This window comes from Chionomys nivalis, chromosome 16 (assembly GCF_950005125.1).
Source record: "Chionomys nivalis chromosome 16, mChiNiv1.1, whole genome shotgun sequence".
NCBI classification, from domain to species: Eukaryota; Metazoa; Chordata; class Mammalia; order Rodentia; family Cricetidae; genus Chionomys; species Chionomys nivalis.
In genome coordinates this window covers 11,009,249-11,023,101 of record NC_080101.1, presented here as the reverse complement: position 1 = coordinate 11,023,101, position 13,853 = coordinate 11,009,249, and the positions used below count along the sequence as shown (strand labels likewise).

Below are 13,853 nucleotides of genomic sequence, written 5' to 3'. Positions count from 1 at the left end.
ATTTCAAGGTTCTGGTTTTGGGGGATTTCGGATGTTCAGCCTTTATCTCCCATCTTTGCTATAAGTGAAGTTAGCACGATACTATGCATTCATCCATCCATTCCTATTGGAGGAGTAAGATATTAGAGCATAGAAGCCAAGTTCTCAAGCCAGTCAATGACAGCCGGCTAGGACCTGAAGTGCTGGTGTTTTTTTGTCTTGCTCTTATGCTTCTCTGAGAGTGTCACTGTATATATGTCTGTGGCAGGCCAAAATTGTGATAGTTTGGTGTGAGTGCTTCTTGTAACTCTGTGAACTGCTTTGTTCTGTTCTCGTGGTCTGATATGTATTGTCTGCATCTTATTTTAGTTGAAATGAAGAAGAAGAAAAAAAATAAGAAGAAAAACAAGAGCAAAAAATTAAATGGTCTGCCACCCGAAATAGCCTCTGTTCCAGAGCTGGCGAAATACTGGGCCCAGAGGTACAGGCTCTTTTCTCGTTTTGATGATGGGATCAAGTTGGACAAAGGTAAATAAAATATGTGTTTGTTGTTTAGCTTTATTTAGAAGCCACTTAAAAATTAAAGAAAAGTTGCAAAACGAAATTGCCACGTCCTTTTCACCTGGATTCAGCTATTTCCAACATTTACAATGTTCACTCTGAGTCTGCTGTCGTTTTTGATCAGTTGCGTGTATCATGGTACCTGCCATTACTAACTTAGTGTGCATTTGCTAAGAACAGGATGTTCTTCTGTCATAATCAAAGTCCTGGGATCAGTCCACAGTACCACAAGAAAACAAAACAAAGATAGTTATCTCTATAACCCATATGTTGTCATGTCTCCTTAGCTTCCTTTGATTTGTCATGGTTCCTCAGCCTCCCATGCCCAGAGCTTCACCTCTGCCAGGCAGGTACTCCACCTCTGAGGCACTCACTCCTCCAGCACATTTTGACGTCTTTCAAAGAATGATGGCCGGTTGTTCTGTGCGGTATCGCTCAATTACATCCGTACGACTTTCTCTGTTTTAGCTTCAGGTTTAACCTATATTTGTAGCATCTTATGCAAAGTAGCAAAAGTATATAGGTGATTAAAAAACATCTGATGAAGATATACCTAATGCAGAAAGTTATAATTTAATGAATTAGCACTGAAAACTTGAATTCTTCATTGAATTTTCTTTCTGATCTTAACAGTCTCACAGACTGACACCCATTTTCATATTGAGACTATCCGTCTTTGTTAAGTATCCAAATCAAGAGGTCTGTTGTGGAGTGTAGATGATTCTGTGCCCCTTATATATAACTGTTTGTAAATAGTGTGTGGTACAGAAAAGTATGCAGGAATTTTATTAGGCAAAAAAACACTCGGAAAAAGATGGATAAAATGTTAAAAGGAGTTTAGAATTCTTAAAGTACTGAAGAGCCATTTAAACTTTTATGTAGTGGGAACAAGAAACTTTCAATCTCTGTCTCAAAAAGAAGGGTCTTTTGGTAGAAAGGGAGGCAGGTATTTTCTTTCTTCCAGGTGAGTGTAGATTCATTCTGAAGATTTCTAAAGCAGCCTCCTGGTCATTGGCTACCATTCTTTGTTTTTTCTGACACTAAAGAGCATGTAAGGGCTGGAGAGATGGCTCAGAGGTTAAGAACACTGCTCTTCGAGAGGTCCTGAGTTCAATTCCCAGCAACCACATGGTGGCTCACAGCCATCTATAATGAGATCTGGTACCCTCTTCTGGCCTGTAGGCAGACATGGAAACTAACACTGTATACATAATAAATAAATGAATTAATTAATACTTTTTTAAAAGAGCATGTAAATTTGTCGTGCATGCTATACACAGACATACATGAAGGCAAAGCATTCATAGAATCATTTTAAAAATTTGAAAACATGTAAATGTTCTCAAAGTGTCAATATAAATCTCCATTGTGAATAAAATAACTGAGAAACTTACCAGTTAGAACTTGCTGTTCTCCATAGCTGATGAGTAGTAGGTGTGCCTCAAACAGATTGCTAGAGGAATGTGAATGTCTTACCAATGGGTCGGGAATTAGCAATTTTTTAGAACCTTTCTCTTACACTATGTAATTAGTAGTTTTTGCAAGGAGAAATTAAGTTGTTTTTTTTTTGTTGTTGTTTTTTTATGAGTACATGTGGGTGCACACCTTCACCTGTGTGCAGACAGAAGAGGGTTCAGATTTGGTAGAGCCGAGGCTAAAGGTGATTGTGACTGACCCAACATGGATGTAAAACCAACAGGTCCCTTTACAAGAGCCGTACAAGCTTTTAACCAAGCTCATAAGCAATTTCTCCAGATCCAATAAGGTGCTTTAACATGAGCAGTGTTTTCTTTTCCATTCTTGAAGTCTTGGAAATGAGTGTTTTTCTAAACGTGTTCTCTCTTTGCAGAGGGCTGGTTTTCAGTTACCCCTGAGAAGATTGCTGAGCACATTGCTGGCCGTGTCAGTCAGTCCTTCAAATGTGACATTGTAGTGGATGCTTTCTGTGGGGTTGGAGGAAATACCATTCAGTTCGCCTTAACAGGGAAGAGAGGTAATCTGGTCATTCGTGGCAGAGAATTGTTTTTATTTCCAACTTATACTGTGAATATGTTTACTTTTTTCATTTCTTTGGTGAGATTTAACATATAATTGATAATTTCATGCTGAATATTTAAAGCAATAGTTAGTCATTTATTGTTCATCTTGCATAATATGTTTAATAAGTGCTTAATTTGTGAATATTTAGTCAGCAGTCATAAGTTATGTCTTATAGTCTCTCATTTCACAGATAGATTAAAATGTAAAAAGATAAATGATTGCACAGGATTTTACAAACACCTGCTAATCTCTGGAGCCAAGATTCTAGCACTCTGTAAAAACAAAAATATGTTGTGATTCTTTAGAATCAAAGAACAATGTAGGGGGACCAAGCTTCAGCTCTGACTCAGGAGCTTTATAACTTGACATCATTTGGCTTTGAAGGTCATGTTAAATTCACATAGTCTTGTGATGCTTTGCAACTTTAAAATCCCAAAGCTCCAAAAATTCTTTAAATAGTATGCCATCCTCATGGTTGTTTGACCATGGAACCAGGAGAAAAAAATCTCCACCATATTATCTGCCAGTTACTATCAGGTGTGTGATGTGCTTTTTCTCAGGAAACAAAGGCTTTGTTTAAAAATGGACTGTTTGGTGATGAGGTTCCTTGGTGGGCAAGGACTTTTGCCACCGCGCACATAAATAAATTAACACTTATAAAAATTAATGTAATATTCTCACGGAACATGGTGATGCATGTGAGCACTTGGGACACAGAAAGGTGGGTTGCAAGTTCGAGACTGGAATGAGCTACAGGAGACCATGCTTCTCTCCTCTTCTCCCCACCACCCTCCCCCTTCGTTTTTGTTTTTTTTTTTTAAGATGGACTGAAGACGTAGCCTGGTAAAGCCCTTGCCTGCAGTGCGCAGGGTTTGTGGCTCCTATTACAGTGTAGCGCTTTGGAGATAAAAGAGCCAAATCATACTCTAAGATACTTCCACACATCATCTTCATATTATACCCACTAGTACTTGTGGCTTTCATTTTAGTGGATTTTGGCAGAATCTCATTAATTGGTTTGAACTTTTTAATTTTTATTAGGAAAGCAAAATAGTAACCTGGGAGCAGAATATAGAAGTCAGAAAATGACAAGGTGTATTTGCCCATTGGTTTTAAGACGAGAAGTGATGTGCTGTGACCTGATTCTGTTACTCTAGTGCTCTCAGCATGCATGACATCTTCCAGCTTCACATGGTTGGTCTCCCAGTAACCCAGATAAAAGCAGTTCTCACATTTACCAGATAATAATAATTCTGTCTTCCACTAAGGCAATATTTCAAAATTCTCAGGTTATTTTTAGATAAGCCACATGTATGTTTCATGGAAGATATTTTTCTTCCAGAGTTACCAAACTCATTCCTTTATAGCATTTTGTCATAAGATGGTTACTATATCTGCACCATAATAAATAAAGTCTGGAAATTTTCTTTAAATATCATGGAAGGCATGCATATCATACATTGGTTTCTTTTTTTATATATTTATTTATTATGCATACAATATTCTGTTTTGTGTGTATGTCTGCAGGCCAGAAGAGGGCACCAGACCTCATTACAGATGGTTGTGAGCCACCATGTGGTTGCCGGGAATTAAACTCAGGACCTTTGGAAGAGCAGGCAATGCTCTTAACCACTGAGCCATCTCTCCAGCCCCCGGTTTCTTTTTTTTTTTTTTTTTTTGATTTTTCGAGACAGGGTTTCTCTGTAGCTTTGGAGCCTGTCCTGGAACTCCCTTTGTAGACCAGGCTGGCCTCGAACTCACAGAGATCCGCCTGCCTCTGCCTCCCGAGTGCTGGGGTTAAAGGCGTGCGCCACCACCGCCCGGCTCCATACATTGGTTTCTTAATGGAGGTTTGTGGTTAAGTTGTGTACCTTGCCGCACTATTGATGGAGGACGATGTCAGCGTGGGTCCTAAAGGAAGGCTAATGCTACGCTCTCATTGTCTACGCCCTTTGTGGCAGCAGTTCTCGGGGATACCACATCAGATATTCACATTATAATTTATAACAGTAGCAAAATTCCAGTTATGAAGTAGCAATGAAATAATTTTACGTGGGGGTCACCACAGCATGAGGAAGTGTGTGAAAGGGTTGCAGCGTTAGGAAGTTGAGAACCACTGCTCTACAACCTCTTGGTGTCATTTGATCACTCACCCTCACAAGTGACCAGCCCTTGAGAAGAAAGGAAAACAAGTGGTCACTACTGGGTCTTCCTGATGCTGTGATGACCTAGACTCTGCCCTGTGGGGCTGGAAATGTGGAATCATCTTAAGGACATTGGTCTTTTCTGAACGCCAGCATTAGGCTTTGTATGCAAGTAGTAACACTTGTAAGAATTTACTGTTCCAACTGTGTATAACTCTCACCCCCTAAGACCTCCATGTTTTGTGGCAGCTGCCGCCCCTTGCTTTGGATGATGGCTAGGCAAGACAGCATGAAACCTGTTCTGTAGATCATGGTTAATTCTTGTTTTGGGCATTTTATTCAGAAAACCAGATTTCTAGAATGATGAACTCTCAATGTCAACTGACTTTCTTTTTTCTCTATTTTTAGTGATTGCCATTGATATCGACCCAGTTAAGATTGATCTTGCTCGTAATAATGCTGAAGTTTATGGAATAGCGGATAACATAGAGTTTATCTGTGGAGATTTCCTACTCTTGGCTCCCTGTTTAAAGGCTGATGTTGTGTTTCTAAGCCCGCCTTGGGGGGGACCAGATTATGCTACTGCAGAGACCTTCGACATTAGGACGATGATGTTTCCTGATGGATATCCTTTGGAAGTCCTAACAGTCTATATAAATGCTTATAGAGAGGAAAAGTGTGTGTGTGTGTGTGTGTGTGTTTGTGTGTGCATGTAGAGGAAATGTATTAGCTAATCCACATTTGATAATTCCATTGTATTTTACACAGAAAACAGTTTGTGTGGAGCCAACTAGATGGCTCAGCTGGTAAAGGCGCTTGCTACACAAACCTGGCAACCTGAGTTTGAGACCCAGAACCCAGGTAAAGGCAAGAGAAAGAAGAGAATTGTCCTCTGGTACACCGAGGAAGTTCTGTCTGTACACACACTCTAATGATAACTAAAACTTTTAAGACATGCAATGTAATAACTATGTGTTGGTTGATCTATTGATACGGTTCCCCTGTTAGTATTTAATTTCACCGTCGTGAAACAGGAGCCCAGCTGTAGCTCCTGAGAAATAGACACAACAGTGGTGTTTGCTAGGGTTTTGTGAAGAAGGATTCAGGATGTGACTGCCCAAGGTCTGGGTCTGCCTCTACGGAACCTGCCTTGAGACTAAAGAGATGTGTTTACTGTGTGGAATTGGAATTAGTACAGATTGAAGATTTCTTCAAACCGCAGGTCTGTGGGTTGTGATCTTCAGCTCACACTGCCTTATGCTAAAGCAGCCAGATCTTCTAACCCATCTGTGCTATCTTGTCTCTAATTCTCTGGGTTCAATCTGTGCCTTTTTGGCGCTTACCAATTTGCACTGATCTGTGACACATGATGAACATCTCTCTGCTCAGAAATTGCCTTTTTATCCTTAACTCTTTTCCACCTTTGAAATTTTTAGGCTTTCCCAGAAGATCACTAATAATATTGTGTATTTTCTTCCAAGAAATGCTGATGTTGACCAGGTAAGCCATTGCTGAAGAAATTCTGTGCGCCTCTGTTTAACCTGTTAGAAACAATGGGCAGAAAAGGATAAGAGTCGTTTCCTTACCAGAGAACCTGCTTGTGAGAAGTCCCTGGCTTGTCCTCCACCTCCGCGGTTTCTGAGCAAGCCCGAGATGCAGCCGATGTTCCCTGGGGTTCTATGCAGATGGATGATAGGATGGCATGTGGTACCATGTTACAGGTGCTTTGTGGCAACTCTCTGAGGCCCACCTTACTGAACCCAGCTGAAGAGATAAGACCTTACCAAAGTGTAGAGACTCAAAAGACAGGAAGGTAGCTGTGAGTTGGAAGACAGAGAAGGAAATGACTGCCTTTAATTTGGCCAGGAACAGTTCTAACTAGCCTTGCCATCTCATTTGTGTGTTTGGGTTTTTGTTTTGTTTTTCAAGATAGGATTTTTCTCTGTAGCTCTGGCTGTCTTAGAACTAGCTCTGTAGGCCATGCTGGCTTTGAACACACAGAGATCCACCTCCTCACCAGAGCAACTTGTTGGCCTCTGGTGTAGTTTAGTGATTTAGACTTTCCTTTTTCTGTCTCTATATCATTTCAGTCTGCCCCTTCAACTCCTATATGGGTTTCTTTGTCTTATCAGTAGTTTGGACTGAATAGATTTCTCCAACCACTGTAAAACCCTGATCCATTAAGAAAGATCCCCTGTTTTATTTTCTGGGATGAGGCCCAATTATAAATTGTTTTTAGTCCCCAAGTAATTATAATGTGCTCCACAGTTGAGGTTCTCTGGGCTATAAAAATGATAAATTAGCTGGGTGGTGGTGACTCACGCACTCAGGAGGCAGAGACAGGCAGATCTCTGAGTTCAAGGCCAGCCTGGTCTACAGAGTGAGCTCCAAAGACAGAGAAATCTTGTCTCGAAAAACCAAAAAAAGGGGTGGGGAGAAAGGGTAAGTAAAACTTTGAGTCTTCTGTCATTTATTTACGGTCTACTTGACCAAACATTAAGCCTTCCATGATAGTATGTGTGATGTCACTCACATTTTTTAGGGTTGTGAGAGTCTTGGGTCAGCCGTCATGTTGAACCTATTACCTGTTACTTGTGTAATTGCTTTCTAGACTTGGGCTGCCGTGATATTCCAAAACTATCTGCTAAACGGCTACGTGATCTTCATAGGCTAAGCCATAGTCCTTGATAGTACATATAGACAAACTCACTTGGGTATCCCAGTAACAATAGGAAGCCACTTTTTTTTCTTGGTTTTTTGAGACAGGGTTTTTCTGTGTAACAGCCTTAGCTATCCTTGGAACTCACTCTGTAGACCAGGCTGGCCTCGAACTCATAGATTCTCTTGCCTCTGCCTCCCAAGTGTTGGGATAAAAGACTGGAAAGCCACTTTTTATCATAAAAGTTTCAGGATTAACTTTCTTTTAACACAAAGAAAACTTAGCTTGCTTTTTACTTTTGCTTTTGTCCTCAGAACCTGTGAGAGTTAAATCTGTAGGGAGTAGGGAAATGGTTCATTTGGTAAAGAAAATAGATGAGGAGCAGCCTAGGAAAGGAAGGCACCTGGCACCATCCTCTGCCCTCCACGTTTCCACGTGCACTCCATCTCACCTGTGGGCAAGTGCCTCTGTAGACACCATTTACAAGCACAGTGGTAGACTTGGTAGTTCCTTCGTGTTTCCTGCCTCTAGAGGGAGTACTGACACTAGAACATGATAGAGGAAACTGCTTGGTCTGAAATAAGCTGCAGGGAAGTCCTGAGGACAATGAGAGCAAGCCTCCCAGCCCTTGTTTGCTTTCAGAACTACACGACACATGCAACCTGAGAATCTGTGGAGCATTTACACTTTTCAGTTCAAATTAAGCACGTGGGTCATGTTCATGCGAGTTCATAAAGCAAGGTGACCCTGGGCAGCATCCCTAGACTTGTGTTAAAGTAAGCCTGGGGGCTAGAAAGATAGCTCAGCAAGTAAGACTGTTCCTTTGGTGGCTGGGGTTTGATTCCCAGCACCCACCTGCTCACAACTGGCTGTAACTCCAGTCCCAGAGCATCTGACACCCTGTTCTGGCCTTTACAGGCGCTCCATATATGTGGTATACAGACATTGAGGGAAAACACCCATATACTTAAAAATAAGATAAACCCATAGCTTTCTACCAGGCAATTTCTGACCCTTCTCTAACATAACTCAATCTTCCTTGACTTTTTTAGATTTATAAATTTATACTTTAAGTATAACTAAATTCAGTAGATTAGCATTTTTTAGTGGTTTAGGTTAAATTCAATAAACTTTTACCCTTTTTTTATCCAAGTATTAGTACTGAGTGATCAGGGTATCTGGTTTTTTGAAGTGGAATATTAGAGCCTTACTAGTTTCTGAATGTTAGAATTAACAAAAGATCCTATCAGAATATTCGGAATTAAATTAACAGAGAAATATATCTTAAATGCTATCCATGTGGTAAATACTGTAAAGTCATTCCAGCAGGTGGAAGACCCTTCCTTAACTGCAGGCCCAGAAACCAGAAGCATAAAAGAGGGCAAAATATAGGATTAGCTGTTCCAGTCTATGGAGCAGTTGTAGACTTGAGACTGCTAAACTTGAAAATAACCAGCTTACAACATGGCAGCTTGGCGGGTGGCACCCTGTGTATTGTAAGTCTCTTCCTGCACATTTATTGGATAATCCCTACACTCTAGAGTATGCGTGTGAGGTCACCCCCGGTCTCTGGGGAAGCCTAGCTATTCTGCCACACGGTGGCCATCAGCAGCTTAGCACCTTGCTGCCTCCCGTGAGCCGAACATTTACTGCTGAGAAAAACACTCATCCATGACCCAAGTAGTTGCTCACCATGTGCTTGGGAGTGATAATTAGGAAGTGAAGTGACAAGGCACACAAAGGAGATTATAAAAGGGTTTTCAGAATAGCTCAGCAGGTAAAGGCAGTTGCAATTGAGTTTGCCCTGAACCCGCATGGTGGAAGAAAAAAAGAGACTTCCATAAGTTGTCCTCTGACCAAGGCCCCTGCAGCCACATGCAAGTAATAATTGATGTAGTTTAAAATTTTTAAAAAATCTGCTAAGTCAGTTCTGGTCCGTTCCTGTTTGAAAAAGACAATAGAGGGCTAAGAAATAGAACCAAGTAGAGGGCAGTTGCTGGGCCTTCCCCGTCACAGTTTGCTCTTGTGCGTCCTCTTGTTGACACCCGGGTGTCTAGATTAACTGTTGCTGTGCAGATAACCATGGCTACTTTGGTCATCTTTATTGACCCTCTTGTCTTTGGTGAATTTTCTGCTAGGCAGTCGGAGCAGTGTAGTATGTCTCTGCACTGTGATCTTTATCCAGAAAGACTAGAACTGAAGGGCCTTAAATGTCTATGCTAAAAGACGTGACATGTGCAGGGTTTGTCCATTTTCTCTTCCTCTGAATCCTTAGTTTGTGGCAGTTTGGAAAGACGGCATCTTTAGAACAGTGTAGCACAGTGGTCTGACTCAGGTCAAAACAGTCAGGTTTCTACTGATAGTTTAGGTTGGGGAAATAAAAACTGTTTTGAAAATTATGTTTGCTGGGCATGACAGTGAACACCTTTAATCTCAGGAGGCAGAGGCATGATGTCTGCGTTTGAGGACAGTCTGGTCTACAGAGTGAGTAAACTGGCCAGAACTACTTAATCAGACCATGTCTCAAGGGGAAAAAAAAAGTCCTGCAAGCATGCTTTATTATTGTGTTCTTCCTGGCAGGTGGCATCCTTGGCTGGGCCTGGAGGGCAAGTAGAAATAGAGCAGAACTTTCTTAACAACAAATTAAAGACAATCACTGCATATTTTGGTGACCTGATCAGAAGACCGGCCTCTGAAGCAGAAGTGGAGGATAACTGAAGACAGAGATTGCGCTTTGGTTTCCCAGCCACCCAGACCCAAATAATCCCACAGTAACTGCATTAATTACAGCACTGTTTGGCCAGCGGCTCAGGTGTCTTCCTGACTAGCTCTTACATCTTAAATTAACCCATTCTGTTAATCTGTGTATCGCCATGAGGCTGTGAATTAATGGTAATATTCTGGCATCTTTCCCCTTCGGCAGCCACATGGCATCTCCTTGACTCCACCTACTCTCTTTAAGAGCTATTCTGCTTGTACTGGCAAAGTCCATTTACTGATAGCAAGATCATGCGGAATGAGAGTGGCATTTGAATGAGACACTTGGGAAGGTCTTCTCAGCTCCTTAATATTATGAACGTGTGATATGGAAACCTTTATGAGTTTTAATGAATGCTGGTGATGTGGTTTGTGATTTTCAGGGAATGCTAACTGAGCTGTGTTCAGTACTCTAAAGCAGTAAGCATCAGGGCCAGGTGGTCGTAGATACCTATTATGGACCCAGCACTTCAGAAGTTCAAGGTCATCCTGTGCTCTATAAATTCAAGGCCAGCCTGAGTTACAGGAGAACTGGCCTCAAAAATGACCCTGTGTTTAAATTAAGTGCATCTGTGTATATTTGTATGTTTCTGTTCTTTAACTATGTTTTGATTTTGTGTGTGTGTGTGTAAATGCTTTTTTAAAATGCAAAGAAAAATGAAGCAATTCTGCCTGCACATTTAACCTCTGGTGAAATAATGTTACCATTTTAATGCTATAACAAGAAAGGTAGAACTCTCCCACTACCTTACCTATTTTTTATATTCAACTGTCTAAAGATAATCATAGTTAACAGTGTTTTGTGTTTTACTTTTTTATTGAATTTTTATTTCCTGTGCGTGCATAGAGGTCAGAACAACTTGCAGAAATCCGTTCTCCATTTCTGCCCTGTGGGTTCTTGGGAATCAAGTTCAGGTCATCAGGCTAAAGTTATGGCAAGAGCCTTTACCTGCCGAACCATCCCACTGATCCCCATGTTAATTTTTCTAAAGAAAAGACTGAATTACAGTATCCTTTCATACACCGTTCATCCAGTGCCTTCCCTTTTGAGATACTTAATGTATATTTTATTAAATAAAATAGATACCGTTTTTAGAGTGAGTATGTGTGTGCACGCCTGCCCTTACCCCCATGACTATGTGTGTGCCTGTTCCCACAGAATCCAGGGAAGGTGGTTGGATCCCTTGGAGCTGGGGTTACTGGTTGTGAGCTACTCAATATGGGTACTAGGAAATGCACTTGGGTCTTCTGGTCTTCCATCCCAAGATGCTTTGATTAAATCAATCAATGTTTTTACTTTCCTGTTTTGGTATGCTTTGTTTTTACAGAAATCTCATATTATCCAGACCAGCCTCAGATTTTTGTGTAGTTGAGGATGATTTTGAGTTCCTGACCCTCTTGCCTCCACCTACCACGTCTGGCTTACCAGTTTATCTTGGAGGCCATTCCATTTCAATCATCCATGTCATACATGTCAGTCTACCTCATGTTTAAATGGCTGTCCTGTATCCCATCACCTGCAGAGGCACCCAAGCAGTTTGCATGGTGATACCACTGCTGACGTATGTGCTTTCTTTCCTTACAGTGTATGCTGTTGAACAAGTATTTCAGTTTCTAGCAGTGAGACCACAGGTCTATGTACAGTTAAGTCTTGACAAATACAGCCGGCTTGCTTCAATAAAGTTGAACTTGTGTTAAGGCTTATTTATCTGTTTGTTTTCATATCTTTGCTTTAACTAGAATTTCTTTTTAAAGGTTTTTGTGTATGTATGCATACATGACCTCAAATTTATGACTCTCTAAATGGATGCCACTTGTACAGGAGCCCTGAGGAGCCAAAAGGTGTCAGATCTGGAACAGGAGTTACAAGTGATTGTCACCTAAAATAGGTGGCTCAGTCTACAGTGTGCCTCCATGAGACCCAGTGAAGCAGAAATACCAGGGTAAGGGAAATATTCCAAAGACAGAACCGGAGGAAGCTCTTCAGAAATGCACAGCAGGAGTGAGAGGCGGCTGGAGATGGTGGGACAGCATGAGAACAAAGGATCAAGATGAAGAAGCCCAGCTAGATAACAGCTGCAGCTAGAGAATCAGTTAGCATTGAGGAAGAAAGGGTGGCTCGGTGGTTAGGAGTGAGGACTGTTCTCACAGAGACCTAAGTTCACTTTCCAGCACCCAGGTCAGGAGGCTCAACCACCTGTAACCGCACCTCCAGGACGTCCGATGCCGCCCTCTGGTGTCTGTGGGCACATGCATTCATGTGCACAGATACTTTAAATAATTTCATTTAAAGTAAACCACCCAAAAAAAGGAAAATAAAAAAGACCTAGCTTACAGAGCTTTACACAGATGCCATCTTGAGAGGAAGCCTATTGTGTAAAACTGAGCTACCTGGGGCCCGAGAACATGGAACAGTTAGCATATCGGAATCACCTCCCGCCATCTCAAGGTGAGAGACAACCCTCAGAGACGCGTAAAGCAAGAATGCCCAACATCTAAACAAGCAAAGAGGGAGCCTCACCAGTGCCTGGAAGCAGACCTCATCAACAGTACGTGATAATAAGCTCGGTAACCCTGGGTATGCTGGCTAACTATGTCAACTTGATGAAAGCCAGAGTCCCTGGAGAGGGACTCCCCAAAATGGCCCCCTCCATGAAGATACTGCTTTCATCTCTCTCCCCCTCCATCCTGTCCCCAACTGGACCATCCTAATCCATCATGTTTCCATCCCCCATTCTCTCCCCACACCCCTACTTCCTAGCACCCTTCTCAGGCAGCTTCCCCCCCATCTGCAAGTCCTGCTCCAGAGAACCCATGCACATGCAAATACCCACTCACAGACACACACACACACCTACATACAGACGCAGATACACACACACAGACACATGCCTACACACATACCTACAGACACATGCACATATACATACATACACACACCTACACACACTCATATACACACACCTACACACACACTTACAGTCACACACATACACCTATACACACACAGACACCTACACACACATACACATATACACACGCACATAACTCACAGACAAACATACACTCACAGACACATACACCTACACATAATTAAAAATAAAAAACAATCGGGCTGGAGAGTTGGCTCAGTGGTTAAGAGCATTGCCTGCTCTTCCAAAGGTCCTGAGTTCAATTCCCGGCAACCACATGGTGGCTCACAACCATCTGTAATGAAGTCTGGTGCCCTCTTCTGGCCTCCAGACATACACAAAGACGGAATATTGTATGAATAAATATTTTTAAAAAATTAAAAATAAAAACCAATCTTAAAATAATAGCCGCTCCATCTATCTTTGAGGAGAAATCCACAGTATCACTCTGGAGCCCTCCCTCAAAAGCGCCTTGTTGGTTTAGTGTAATTCCTTCTCTGGGCCTCCCCTTCCTTGCCCTCTTCCCCCGAAACTGCTGCTGTCAGTTCCTCTCGGCCTCAGCATAAGCTATCTCTTGACTGGAAGGTTCTATGCGCTGCACCACACTAAAACCAGCTCAGCCTCTAAGGCTTGGCTCAGGCCCTGGTCCTTCCAGAGGCCCCTGTGGAGATCCCCGGGAAGTCACCCCTCCCTTCCCTCCTGCACTCCCTGCACTAGCCACCATCAGAACCTCACGTGTCTGTCTCGAGGCAGTTTATAGAATTTATCCTTTGTGTTGAAGCTTTGGGCAGAAAATGTCTG

The 13,853-nt window shown here is 42.0% G+C and overlaps 1 protein-coding gene across 2 annotated transcripts in view; it reads left to right on the top strand.

Annotated features, from left to right (window-relative positions):
• Tgs1 (trimethylguanosine synthase 1) overlaps window positions 1-12,153 on the top strand; it is a 31,987-nt gene extending 19,834 nt beyond the window's left edge. For both annotated transcript variants that reach the window (XM_057790435.1, XM_057790436.1), the window contains exons 9-13: window positions 349-507; window positions 2,390-2,533; window positions 5,133-5,349; window positions 6,146-6,224; window positions 9,964-12,153. In XM_057790435.1, coding sequence (XP_057646418.1) covers window positions 349-507; window positions 2,390-2,533; window positions 5,133-5,349; window positions 6,146-6,224; window positions 9,964-10,101 — 737 coding nt within the window. In that variant the 3' untranslated portion in view covers window positions 10,102-12,153. The remainder of the gene's footprint in view (window positions 1-348; window positions 508-2,389; window positions 2,534-5,132; window positions 5,350-6,145; window positions 6,225-9,963) is intronic.
• The last annotated feature ends 1,700 nt before the right edge of the window (window positions 12,154-13,853 follow it).